Source organism: Condylura cristata, unplaced genomic scaffold (genome assembly GCF_000260355.1).
Source record: "Condylura cristata isolate star-nosed mole 26May11 unplaced genomic scaffold, ConCri1.0 scaffold00025, whole genome shotgun sequence".
Lineage (NCBI taxonomy): Eukaryota > Metazoa > Chordata > Mammalia > Eulipotyphla > Talpidae > Condylura > Condylura cristata.
This window is the reverse complement of record NW_004567126.1, coordinates 17,568,389-17,581,478: the sequence shown is the minus strand read 5'-3', so window position 1 is coordinate 17,581,478 and position 13,090 is coordinate 17,568,389. Positions and strand designations below refer to the sequence as shown.

At 48.7% G+C, this 13,090-nt stretch overlaps 1 protein-coding gene across 1 annotated transcript in view; it reads left to right on the top strand.

The window, feature by feature from the left end:
• TECTA (tectorin alpha) overlaps positions 1-13,090 on the top strand; it is a 75,449-nt gene that overhangs the window by 18,765 nt on the left and 43,594 nt on the right. Inside the window, exons 7-9 of the mRNA XM_012729955.1 lie at positions 2,936-3,348; positions 9,385-9,955; positions 11,987-12,579. Of these exons, the coding sequence (XP_012585409.1) occupies positions 2,936-3,348; positions 9,385-9,955; positions 11,987-12,579 (1,577 nt within the window). The remainder of the gene's footprint in view (positions 1-2,935; positions 3,349-9,384; positions 9,956-11,986; positions 12,580-13,090) is intronic.

The following is a 13,090-nucleotide window of genomic DNA, read 5'->3' as shown; positions in this document are numbered from 1 at the left end:
CCATCCATCCATCCATCCATCCATCCATCCATCTACCCATCCATCTACCCATCTACTCACCCATCCATCCACCCATCTACCCTCCCACTTACCCACCCCTCCACCCACCCATCCACCTATCCATCCATCTATCCATCCAATTATCTGGCTATCGCGTCATTACATCTTTCCAAATGCACCTTGAGAGCTCCAACAATGTGTTTGCCGTGTTATATGATGAGATGAAGGTGTTCTAGTCTCTTATAACACCATTATGGTAGAAAAGATGCCACAGAAACAACGATCATGCAAAGTCAGACACACCATGATAGGCAGGAGTGCACAGTGTGAAAGCACAGAGAAGGGTCAGGGGGAAAATGTTTCCAGATTACTAAGAAAGCTTTGAGTTGGGATGAGGCTTGCCCTCCTCAGGTAGGACGCACAGATGGTGACTTACACCTTTCAGCAGTCCTGGGTGGCCTCGAATTACTCTGACTCTGGTTCAATTTGTTTATAATATACAGAATTCACACTCACCTGGTTTGAAATGCCTACACCTTCCTTCTCCTTCCCTACGCTGAAGCTTATCAGACCTCAGCCTTTGCTCCGAGGAAGGTCATTTGTGTAGATGGGCTGCCTGAGCATCCTTGCCTCTGTGGACTCTAAAGTCCTCCATGCTCAGAATAGCAAATACATCCTTTGTAGTTGAGCTGATAGTAAGCTGAATTGGAAGGAATCTTGCTCCAAAGCGCACCAGGAATTCAGAGATTGTGCCCTTCTCCCTTAACAGTATGAATACAGGGTGTACACACAGCACCGGGAGGTCTGGGAACGATACCAAACCCCATTATCCCCTCCTGTTCGTGGCCCAGACCAGGGACCCACCCGATACCTGTCCGAGCATCACATAGCAGACTGGCGGTGACCACGCAGCCTAAGTGCCGAGGAGAGTCTCTCGCCTGAGTCCTGGGCCTGGGGCGCCGTGATAATGGCAAGCGTTGGCTTGCAGTGCTGTGGAACTGGCCCGCTGCCCGCAAAGTACAGCATCCTCACTTTGACTTCATTCTTTTCCTCCTGAGTTATGGGTTTGGGTTTCGTGTGCAGGACCAATTCAATATCTTTATACAGACTGTTGTGCATTTTTATGGGCCACTGGGCATATCTCAATCTAATGAGATTGGGGTTTGGCCGAGGTGACAGCAGGGCAAGCGTTGCATAGAGCTGGTTCATTATATTAGCATTTTGCAAACAAAATGATCACAGAGAGCCTACCTTTTTGGTCCAAACCTCCTCTATTCAAAGACATTTTCCTCTCCTTAATTGGTCAGCCTGAAAAACACAGCCGGGAAATTATACCAAGTGGAGGCTATTAGAATATGTGCCACCCTGGACCAGCATGAAGAGCATTCAAGATTGAGGGGCCTGTTATAAGGGCTGCGGCATGTGATTCACTGGGAATGTGCATAATCGATTGTTCCATTTTGGGGCCCTGGACTCAAGAGATGCAAAAAAATAGTTGCCTGTGAGATATAATCGATCCTGTTGGACCAACCCCAAAGCACTCTTGCTTCCCTGTCAGGTTGTCCTTGAGACCCCGTGCTGCTCACTCGTGTACAGGTTTCTAAATGCTTGCGACATCTTTTCAAACTACAGCTTCAAGCTAGTGACTCCTGGAATATAACATCATTTCCATTTCTTAATGTGGTGTCTTTTATACTTTCCCTTTCAGACACTCTCAATTTATAAATGCTTCCACCTCTATCATCATGTGCCACATTTATAGTATTGCTGTTCCTCATGAAACAGGGATGGGAAAATAAAATCGTCCATGTTTTCAGGCTCAAAAACTGAGACACCTGGAAGTTAAGTCAGTAGACTTAGGTCGATTGCACACTGTGACCATGGTCCAGTTTTCTTGACCTTGACCCCATACTCAGGGTTTGATCACAGCCTGCAGCCCAGAGGTGCTCCAATTTTAATTAGAGGTGGATATCAATAACTGGGAAATTTCAAAGCTTTGGGGAGAGTGAGATCATTTATTTTATTTTTAAAAATGTATTAAAAATGGATTAATTGAGGCATGTAATTTGGAGGTATAGGCTTACAACTCTTCAGGTATGTGTAAACACATCACACCACCAAGGTACCCAGAGTCCTCCATTCCAGTCCATTGTACAAGGGAAATGGTTTTAAAGACCGAATGTCTTCCAAATAAATAGAAGTAGAGACTTAAAATTAGCACATTCCTTAAAGCCTTTCCTCTCTTCCTTCTTCTGGTGACCTAGATTGTATCAAGACATTTCTGCTCAGTGGATAAAGACTTAGGGCCTGGACAAAGAGAAAGATGACTTGAGTAGAAGCGAGTTCTGCTTCTGCAGTCTCTGAGGATTTATGAGCCCTGGCAGGTGGCAAGCAAGAAGTCAGCCTTTCCCAGAATCTTCCCCAAGACCCTGGGATTTAAATATGCGCTTTTGACTCCTGATTCATGTTGTTGTCCTTTTCTGGAACACACTGGCCCCAACAAATATTTGTTCAATGAGTGCATCAGTGAAGACATTAGCAAATGAACCAATGGTCTTGCTGAATGACCTGGTAAAGTGGGCCCTTCTTTTTTGGCATTCCCTTCTTATTCTTGAGAGGAAGGTGAGGACTGCTGTGCTCTAACCTTTCTCAGGGATTAAGATGGTGTCTTTCCTTGAGCGGGAATGTACTCACGGGCCATGCAAACACTGTGCCAAGACTGTAGACTGGATTCAGGCAGACTCAGCTTGGGGTCCTGCTTCCTCCCTGGCGGGGCCGACTGCTCCTCCACAAATTGCTCCACTTCTCTCAAGCCTCAGTTTCCTCATTTGTCTAGTATTCTTAAGTGAATTAAGTGGTGTAATGCAAGTATAGCACTTAGCCCCCAGACTGGCTCAATGTCATTATTGTTAGCTCTGCTGTCATTATTCCCCAGGACAGTTTCTTCGGCGAGGGGAGGTGTTTTGGGATGATCTGAACTGCACCATCAAGTGCCGCTGCCTGGATTTCAACAACGAGATCTACTGCCAAGATGCCTTGTGTAGCCCCTACGAGTTGTGTGAAGCCAAAGGCAAATTCTTCTACTGCAACCCAGTGGAGACCAGCACATGTGTGGTGTTTGGGGAGCCCCACTACCACACATTTGATGGCTTCCTCTTCCACTTCCAAGGCTCCTGTGCCTACCTGTTGGCCCGACAGTGTTTGCAGACTTCCAGCCTCCCCTTCTTCAGTGTGGAGGCCAAGAATGAGCACCGCGGAGGCTCGACAGTCTCCTGGGTGAAGGAGCTCTCTGTGGAGGTGAACGGCTACAAGATTCTCATCCCCAAAGGAAGCTATGGAAAAGTCAAGGTGAGGCCCTCTCCCGCCTCCCTGGTTGGAGAAGCTGGAGATCCTTCAGCCTGGAGCAGACCTTTCCAGGTCTAGGAGTTCTGCTATCGGTGGTGTGTACCAGAGACAGGCCCCACACTTCTTGCAAACGGTTTGTCAAATCCCTTATGAGGCTAGGTTTCCTTTGCACAAGAGTTTGCTTCTCTGACCTCTCTCCCTGATGTGTCTGTGTGCTGTAAAATACACACTATGCTTCAGGTGCCCTCGTAAAGCCTGGTAGACACACACTCACGTACATGTGTGTATCCACACGAGCCCACGTGTCAAAACTGGTGGGAACTGGGAAGGAGTAAGTCCAGCTTTGCATGGACCTGGATTGCAATAGGACACACCCTGGAGATGGTACAAAATCAGAGCCCGTGCCCACTCTTCAACACAGCCTTTCATGGGCATTCCTCACCCATCATTCTATTTGCTTCATTCTCAGAGAAACCTCCAAATTGATTGATTTTTCCAAAGGCTTCTGACCAGTCTCCTGGAGTGGACATGGAGACTTCAGTGAGGCCTGGCGGGAAGGTCTGGAGAAAGCTGTGTCCAGACCTCCCTTTGACAGAGTTCTCCCACTCTGCTGGTCTAAGAGAGAACACCATTTTTTCTTTCCAGGTCTGTTTAGCATATGTAAATGAGTCCTGTCCCTGCCCACCTGGATTTCAAGCCGCTGGCACTGACAAAAGAGGGCGAGCAAAAAGCCATTAGCAATTACTCAATTTGTGGAGGCCCCAATTTTCATAATGTTAATGAAGACCTTGTTGCAACCCAGTATTTATTTGAGCAGCAATAATCACAGCCACAAGGGGTTGATTGTTGCAGCCCTGGGCAGTCCTTAATCCCCATGCATAGAGGTCATTACCGAGATTACAAACCAGAACTGAAGCCAATGTAGGGATTTCTTTCTTCTCTTAAATCTGTGTTGTAGTTTTAATTGATGCAGCATGTTCAACAAAAGGCAGGACAGAGGAACCAATTCCACGTTTTCTGGCTCTGCCCTTCCCAGGCCTGTGTGGCTTTTCAGTGTCATAACTAGAAAAGTGAGCTATTAACTGTGGTGGAAATGCCAGCGTTCTTGTTTGGTTAGTGTCTCTAGAGACACCTCTGTGTCTCTAGTCAAACTTCAGCGTGAGGCTACAGGAGGCAACACTTTTTCTATTTTAAATGTATAATGTGCCGTTGAGCACAATACTTATCTTTGTAGATAGATGCCAACATTTCGAGCCAGAAAAATATTCGCTGGCTTTCCCCGCCTTGCCTGTATTGTGGAGATGATGTGTATGATAACTGTAGTTGGGAAAGGAAGTTGCATGCTTTATTCCTACTTTCCATTTTGATTAAAATTCTTTTTCACTCCCAGTCAGACTTTTTTCTTATGGAAGGAAAGGGGCATCGCCGTTGCTTTTGGGCCTGGCAGCCCTGCTAATTTTGCACGGCTCTTTTCTGCCGTCCACGCATAGGGCAAGGATTCTTCAATTTTCTGTGGTGACAGGGAGGTGTGGATATGAATGTAAATGCTACAGGAAGAAAAGGTTATGTGACTCCGACAGCAAGCTAACAATGGCTTCCTTTTCCTTTTGCCAAATGGCTTCCAAGTGTGCCTGCACACACCTGCTCTGCTGGGGAGGCAGAGCCTCCTCCCCGGGTGAAGTGGGGACAGGCAGGGAGAGCGGTAGGGAGCAAGCAGGAGCCCCGCACACCTGGGAGGCTGCCCACGTCTTCAGGCGTGCCGTGGCCACGGACGGCTCTTTTTGCTAAGTATTGACTGCCTTTCTCCATGTGCTGGGGTTAGGAACTAGGCTCTGGATGTATTCTGTCCCCTCTTTCAACTCTTCCCAAGTAACAAAACCAGTGATTTGAAATTGTATATGTTAAGGGGGGGGTCAAAGACATCAGCTAAAATCTATGCATAAGAAGCATCTCCTTCTAGCAAATGCTTATCGGTTTTCCTGTTTCTCCACCAGATCAACCTGAGTAGTTTAGGGTGCTGTAGTGAAAAAATTGGCATGGTCAGATACCCTGTGGTGATGAAGACCTCAACTAGGGAACACATCTGCTTAGCGCCTGAGCCACCACTGCCAACCCATTGGCCTCTTAACGGTTCATTTTCTTCTCCTAGAAGATGGGTAACACTGTGCAGAAGATCCAGGCTTCTGGGTTGTGGTTTTGACTTGGCTCCCTCCACGCAGGACGGTGGTGGGGGGAGCCGGGAGCTGTAGCAAGAACATGGTTTTGGAGCTGGTATGGGTCAGGCCCTATTACCTACAAGTTCACACGTCCGAAACCTTAGTTTCCTCATCTGCAACAGGGGACAGTGATAAGAAACTTCTAAGGTCGCCATGAAATTGAAATTGAATGTGAGATCTAGTACAAAATCCTGGCACACAGTTGCCACTCAACACATCTTCAATCTGCATTGCCATTCCCGTTGGAATCTTCAGTTTAAGTCTATGCTTCCACGAATCTAAAATACAGAGAGAAGGGAAAGCAAAGAGGTGGGATTCATCCTCTGGCTAACCCAGTGTTGAGGACATAAATCATGCATCCTAGGAAAGTTCTTTGGAACTCCCGGTCTACACTGTGGGGCACAGATGTAGTGACTCCATCCCACATGGGTTAACTGAGACAGATGTGCAGTGATAGCGTAACTGGGTGGTCCCTAGGAAAAGGGGGAAGTTCCAGGTTTCTTGCTCCACCCAGAAGGAGGATGGAGCTGAGGAGAGAAAATGAGACAAGAGGGAAGAAGGAAGCCTGATGGAGAGCCAGAAGGAGACCTAAGGAAGTCACATGGAGCAGCAAGCACGTGAGGAAGAAACCGTGCTTGTTTCCTGACCCCGGACTGGTTAAGGCAGATGTAGGTGAGATACCTGTAGGGAGGTGACTATTGTTTTGTCCCAACTTCTGTGACCAGCTGCAAGAAAGGAAGGGGTGGGGGGACAGAAAGTCTGAGCAAGCAGAGTTTATTGCTCCGGGACAGCAGCTGAGACGGAGCCCCTAGAGTGGGGTCTGCGTTACTGCCCACTCAATAAGGGGGAAGGGTCTCTTATATAGGTCCTAAGCTCAGATTTGAAAGGGGTGACTCATCGCTGTGTCCTTGATGTAAGGCCCAGTTAGTTATCACCTTCATCTAGTCCCATCCCGAAGCAAGGACCCATTAATTAGATGCAAGGCCCAATTATTACCACCTTATCACCTTTGGATGCAAGGCCTGATTTATTACTGCCCTTATCCAGTCCTTCAGTAAATCTCCGCATTTGGTCACTCCCAACAACTATGGCAGTGTTTATATTGATTTTGATTTTGCTCTTTTCCTCCAAAATTTGTCTGGCCATTTCTGACCCTTTTCCTAGGGACCACCCTGTTCCAATAGGAGAAGCAATGAGCACTTTTACCAGGAGAAAAGGGCATAACCTGGAAAAGACCAGTGCCGTGATCAACCCAGCTCTAAACTGAGTCTGCGAGGGTCCAGATCTGATGCCGAGACACCAGAGGGTTGTTGCCACTGTACAGAGACCACCTACCTGGGCTTTGCTTTTGACACAAAATGACTGTCCTTGGTTAGCAGGAGCTTAAGAGACAGGAGAGGAGAGGCGAACACTAGCAGTGGCTCTGTTTTTGGCATCTGCAGTTATACCAACTTTGGGAGGAGGTGACTTTCTGCATCTTGGCATAAAACAACATCTAATAATCATCCGGTGCTTCTGCTCGCTGACCCTCCTCGTAGTTCGGCTTTTCTCTCCCTTGTTGATTAACCTGCTACCTAGGAGATAAGGAGCAATCAATCAACTCCTAGGCTTTTCTTTCTACTTCTAGCTCTCTGAACAACAGTCAGAGCTCTCTGTTTCTCAAGTCCATTTTCCGGTCCCTTTCCCTGATGGCGTCTTACTAATCTCCAGACACAGAGCATTGCACAAGGTAAACTGTGGAGGCGACGCTTGGACAAACTATTGTCTCACTTCCTAGACGACTCAGAAGGCAGTAACAATGGGGACAGTAATCAGTTGGTGCCAGGCATCAGCATGGGTCCAGGGCAGCCTGAGAGCACGTGCACACCACAGGTGAGCCCAGGGGGGCTGTTCTAGAGCACCCCCCTTCTATCCCGGTCGCAGAGGTGATGTCTGTACGTGCCAGGCATTTTCAGTGGGGCAAGAAAATGGACTCTGCTGGAGGTACATCCAGCCTTCCCCTCTTATGAGCCTCACACTTGAGACTCCTCTTACCTCTTCCCCCATTTCTTACTCTCCAAAGCCAAACCCTCAGGTCCTGCCGAAGTAATTCATCTGTCCCCTCCTCTTTTCCCTCCTCACATCTGTGTGTCTTAGGTCCTCAGGCTCTGTTGGTCCCAGCCTCTCACAGTAGTTACTTGTCTGGTCTCTCTGCTTCTAACCCTGACATACCCACGAATGCAAGCCAGAGGGGCCTTTGTAAGATGCAAATCTGGCTATGTCCTTCCTTTGCTTAAAATCTTTTAGGGCCATCTCCACACAATAGAAATCCAAGTTGCTGGGGGGTGGGTGTTTGTTTTGTGGGTGCTTTGTTTTTATTTAGCATATGGCTTCCAAGCCCCTAGGCAAAGAAGCCAGAGCAGTTCCTCTCCATCCTCTCCATCCGAAGTCAGGTAGAAGTTGCTGACCTCCTGGTCAGGTAGCCTCTTGGCTGTCTTCAGGGTCAAAGTCAATAGCTGACAAGACCCCACCTGTCAGCACTCTTCCACCAGCCACTGCCCTCCCACCCCTGCCCCCACCTCCCCACACTTAAGCCCAGCCCTTCCTGGGAGTACCGAGGTGTGCTCCAGGCTTGGGTCCCTCTGTTCCCTACGTGAGCCAGCTTATCCCAGAAAATGGACCTGCAGGGCATGCTCCCTCATCTCAGACCCCTCCCTGACAAGGTCTTCCTGATTCCTGCTTAAAGTTAGGAATTCTCTAGCCCTGGGGAGATACATCTGCACAGCAGTACTCTGACATATATTTTATTCATTTTGTTTGTCATCCATAAAAATATAAGCTCTGCCATCATTGCTTTTGGTCATTGCTAATCCTTCAACAGGATTTGACACACAGAGAGGAATTTTGTGGACCGAATGGACTTTGCCTGTGTTCCCAGCTTCATCTCTGGCTACCCCTCCCCTCTGCAGTCCAGTAACACGCCACAGCTGTTCCTGTACCCACACAGCTTTCTACCACACTGCTTCATTCTCTCATCCTGAAATTCCCTGCCCCCATTCTTGCTTTGGCTACTTCTGTTTATCTTTAAAGACCCAGAACAGACTTAATTGCCTCTTAAAAGGCTGATATAACTCCCTAGGCCAGAGTAAGTGTTCATTTACTGCTTTCCCATTGCTCTGTCTATTAATGCGTATCTAAAACAGTATACTATAAATATCTACGTCTCTCTTACTCGGTAGACTGAGCGCCCCATGAGGGTCAGGGACAATTACTTATTTTAGACTTGATTCCTCAGCATCTAACATACAGTAGGCATTCAGATTTGTTGCCACATGTTATCATGTCAGGAAGTCACAGGTGAAGCTCTTAGAGGACAGTACCCGGACAGCCTCAAAGCTAAATTGTGGGAACAAGTTTAAGTACACATTTCAGCTGGAAGGAGAGGTCGAGGAGTGCTAATGACAGGGTGGGAGTCTTGGAACTACAGGACTCCAGCTGAGACTTAAAGAATGGATTTAGAATAGCAGGTGATTGTCTTTCCAGAAAAGACCTGCAGCTTAGCCCTAGAGCCAGCCAGGAAGGGTGGACCACCACCTGTCCCAGAGGCGTGGCAAGTGCCGCCAGCATTTGCGTCTGTTTGCTCACAGGCACTCACAGGGCTGGCCAGCCAGTGCTGGGCCTGCTCTCAAAGCTTACCGGGGCCTCTGCCTGACCGGGAGGCAAAACTTGACATTTTGGGGTTGTTTTCTCTGGAGCACCATGTTGCTTTGCTTTTCCCCAACCTCGACTGGGCCCTTGCCTGAGCACCTGCTCACCTGCCTTTCACTATTACTGTTGTTGGCAGGTGAACGACCTAGTGACTTCTTTGCCTGTCACCTTAGACTTGGGGGCGGTGAAAATCTACCAGAGTGGCATGTCAACGGCCGTGGAGACAGATTTCGGGCTCTTGGTGACGTTTGACGGTCAGCACTACGCGTCCATCTCTGTGCCAGGCTCCTACATAAACTCCACGTGCGGGCTCTGTGGAAACTACAACAAAAACCCGTTGGACGACTTCCTCCGCCCCGACGGCCGGCCCGCCATGTCTGTCCTGGACCTGGGAGAGAGCTGGCGGGTGTACCACGCCGACTGGAAGTGTGGCTCGGGCTGCGTGGACAACTGCACTCAGTGTGATGCCACCACTGAAGCCCTCTACTTTGGCCCTGACTACTGTGGCTTCCTCAACAAGACAGATGGCCCCCTGTGGGAGTGCGGCACCGTGGTGGACCCTACGGCTTTCGTGCACAGCTGCGTGTATGACCTCTGCAGTGTGAGGGACAACGGGACCCTGCTCTGTCAAGCCATCCAGGCCTACGCCCTCGTGTGCCAAGCCCTGGGCATTCCGATTGGAGACTGGAGAATCCAGACTGGGTGTGGTAAGCGCTCATCCAAACCGAAGGCCCCTCTGGCAGGGGGTGCAGTAGAGGGTGGCAGGACTCCTTGTTGAGACCAATTCCCTGAGGGAGGAGAAGGTTGAAACTTTATATAAAGAATCAAAGCTATAAAAGGAGCTTTACCATTCCACCTTTCCCTGCCATTTCACAGTCACAAAACAATAAATCAGTGATAAACATAAATCACTGATAAACAGTGGCAGGAGAAGCTTGGCCAGAGGGATGGCCAGGTGGCCGGGTGGCCATCCCAGAGCTCAGCCGCGAGGTGGGGCCGAGTAAATGCAGGTGCCTTTACTCTCATATGCGTGGATCAACCCGTTTTATCAAAATCAGCCCCTGGGAAAGCAATGTGCCTTCCTAATGGAAGCCACAACATCTGTTGCCTGCTCTTTCTCCTCCACTTTGTGTTCCTTTCCACTTGTCTTTCCTTCTTCGAGCTGGGCCCCCTGCTGCTGCTGCTGCTGCTGCTGCTTTGAGGGGCTCCTGAGAGCGCATAAACCATTTGTGAAATGCCCAGTGGTTGGCAAAAGCCCCAGCAGTGTGGGGTAACCCAGCCTCTTCTGACTTACACTTTTGGAACTAAGACTTGTACCCGGGTCTTGTACCGATGTTGTTTCCTCTTCTCCCACTGAAATTGCTCCCTCTTTACCTAGTTATGCAAAATTCAAAAACAAACAAATGAAAAACAAAACTCTTTCCTCATCCTCAGTTTCCCCCCAGGAGTAAACAGAAAATTAGAATCCATGATACGAGAGAGCGCCTTGGAAGTGAGAGGTTTTCAAAGTTTCTTGAAGTTCCGAGGCCAGAGGGAGACTGTTTCCTATCAGTGCCCGTTGCGTTCACATAAATCATCATGTATCAGATCCAACTCTTAGACAATAGGTCAAGTTACTAAGAGACACTTTATTTTAAAATTTCTTTTTTTCCTACTATGCTCAGAGCATCCAAATCCTGATTCAAGTTGACAATGACTTTCCTTTGATCCTGTTTTCTATATGGCTAGCTAATATTTTGCCTGTAACAGCAATTTTTCCTTGTGTTACTATTTTCCTTCTCTCCTCTCCCACCCCCTTTGGGGGTGAATTATATATAACTAAGAGCGTTAGTTCACTAGGGCCCTGAGTTCCTGCTTGTTGGATTCAACTAGACTCAGACATTTATGTCGATTCTCCTGTCCTGACAGATGTTCCCCTCAGCAGTGTATTTCAGTCAGTCTGCCTGTTCTGTTCCCCACTCTGTCTCTGAATCCACTCACCCCACCACACCTTTGGCCTGTACCCCAGTTCTTTTATGCATAAATAAATAAAATCTTAAAAAAAAAAAACCACAGATGTTCTTAAAATAAGCACTGAAGGTTTCTAAGACATGAAGAATTCCTGGAGGAATAAGTACACACATTCTTTTCAGATAGCCAAGACTTCTGATTTTTACTCTCTCAGGGAATTCATTTGCAGTCTTTGTGCTCCTGCTCAGGTGTTTTAAGTACCTCCCTATTTGAAATTTCCCATTTTCAAATTACTCCTCTTAACAGCCACACTTTTCATTTCTCCTGTCAGTTGGATTTATTTCATTTTAAGAATGGATCATTCTCTTCAGAGTAAGAAAAAAGACTACACGCCATCAATTGAAGACATTAAAACGTCTCGATGGTTGTATTATTTCACCAAATATTAAATCTATATTGAATAATCAGTCTAGCCTAGATAGGATAGTGGCCTGAAGTTTAATTTCAATCAAGATGATCAAATGAGAGCCAGAGGTGACCACTCCATCACGTGACTCAGCAGTTAGCGGGGATACAGTTGCGTTCGTTTCCGCCAAAGCAGCCTCAAATCCTCTTCCCGGAGGAGCGGTGCGTTGGCCCTCCCTCTGGCGGGCAAAGTTCCGGAAGTGTTCCTTCCGCGAGATCCGGTCCTGGGTGGATTCTGGCAGGTGGCACGTGCATCATTCATGTGTGGCCACAGCGCCTGCGCGATTCACGTTGTCGTCTCTCTCTTCTCTCCCCTGCATCAGTGTCCACGGTGCAGTGCCCGAGCTTCAGCCACTACTCAGTGTGCACCAGCAGCTGCCCCGACACCTGCTCGGATCTGACGGCCTCCCAGAACTGCGCCACGCCGTGCACGGAGGGCTGTGAGTGCAACGAGGGCTTCGTCCTCAGCACCAGCCAATGCGTCCCGCTGCACAAATGCGGCTGCGACTTCGATGGCCACTACTACACCATGGGGGAGTTCTTCTGGGCCACGGCCAATTGCACAGTGCAGTGCCTGTGCGAGGAAGGCGGCGAGGTGTACTGCTTCAACAAGACCTGCCGCAGCGGGGAGGTGTGCGCCGTGGAGGACGGCTACCAGGGCTGCTTCCCCAAGCGGGAGACCGTGTGCCTGCTCAGCCAGAACCAGGTGCTGCACACCTTTGACGGGGCCGCCTATGCCTTCCCCTCCGAGTTCTCCTACACGCTCCTGAAGACCTGTCCGGAGCGGCTGGAGTACTTGGAAATTGACATCAACAAGAAGAAGCCTGACGCGGGGCCGGCGTGGCTCCGCGGTCTTCGCATTCTGGTGGCTGACCAGGAAGTCAAGATCGGAGGAATGGGGGCTTCGGAAGTCAAGGTAAGACTCCTTTGGCCCTTGAGGGGTTTCCGATGAGTCCCGGCCGGTGAAGGAGACTTACTCTGCTGGTCTGCCTTCGGACCTCTGACCACTGAGCAGACTGGAGAAAGGAACTGACCGCCACCTTGGAGCATTGGGCAGTAATGCTGCCCAGTGGAGAAGGGGAGTGAAGCGGACATTTCTCAAATCAGCTGTAGCGACTAAACTTAATAGCACAGAATGAAGGGATGCTCATGTTTGGGATAAGTAGTATCACATTTTATCCTACGAGATAGATAATAATGTTGTACTCACTTTACAGATGAGAAAAATCGAGGCACAGAGAGGTTTAGCAACTCCCCCAGGGACACACAGCCACAATGTGGATTTGAGGCAGATTCTGTGACTTTTCACTTAAACCACACTGACTCTTCATCCTGAAGATGGAAGTCCACTTGGGTGAATGCAAGGGGTGCTTGCCATGGTGTTTCCTGCCCCTCTGACCAGGTCTACCCCAGCACCATTAGGTATC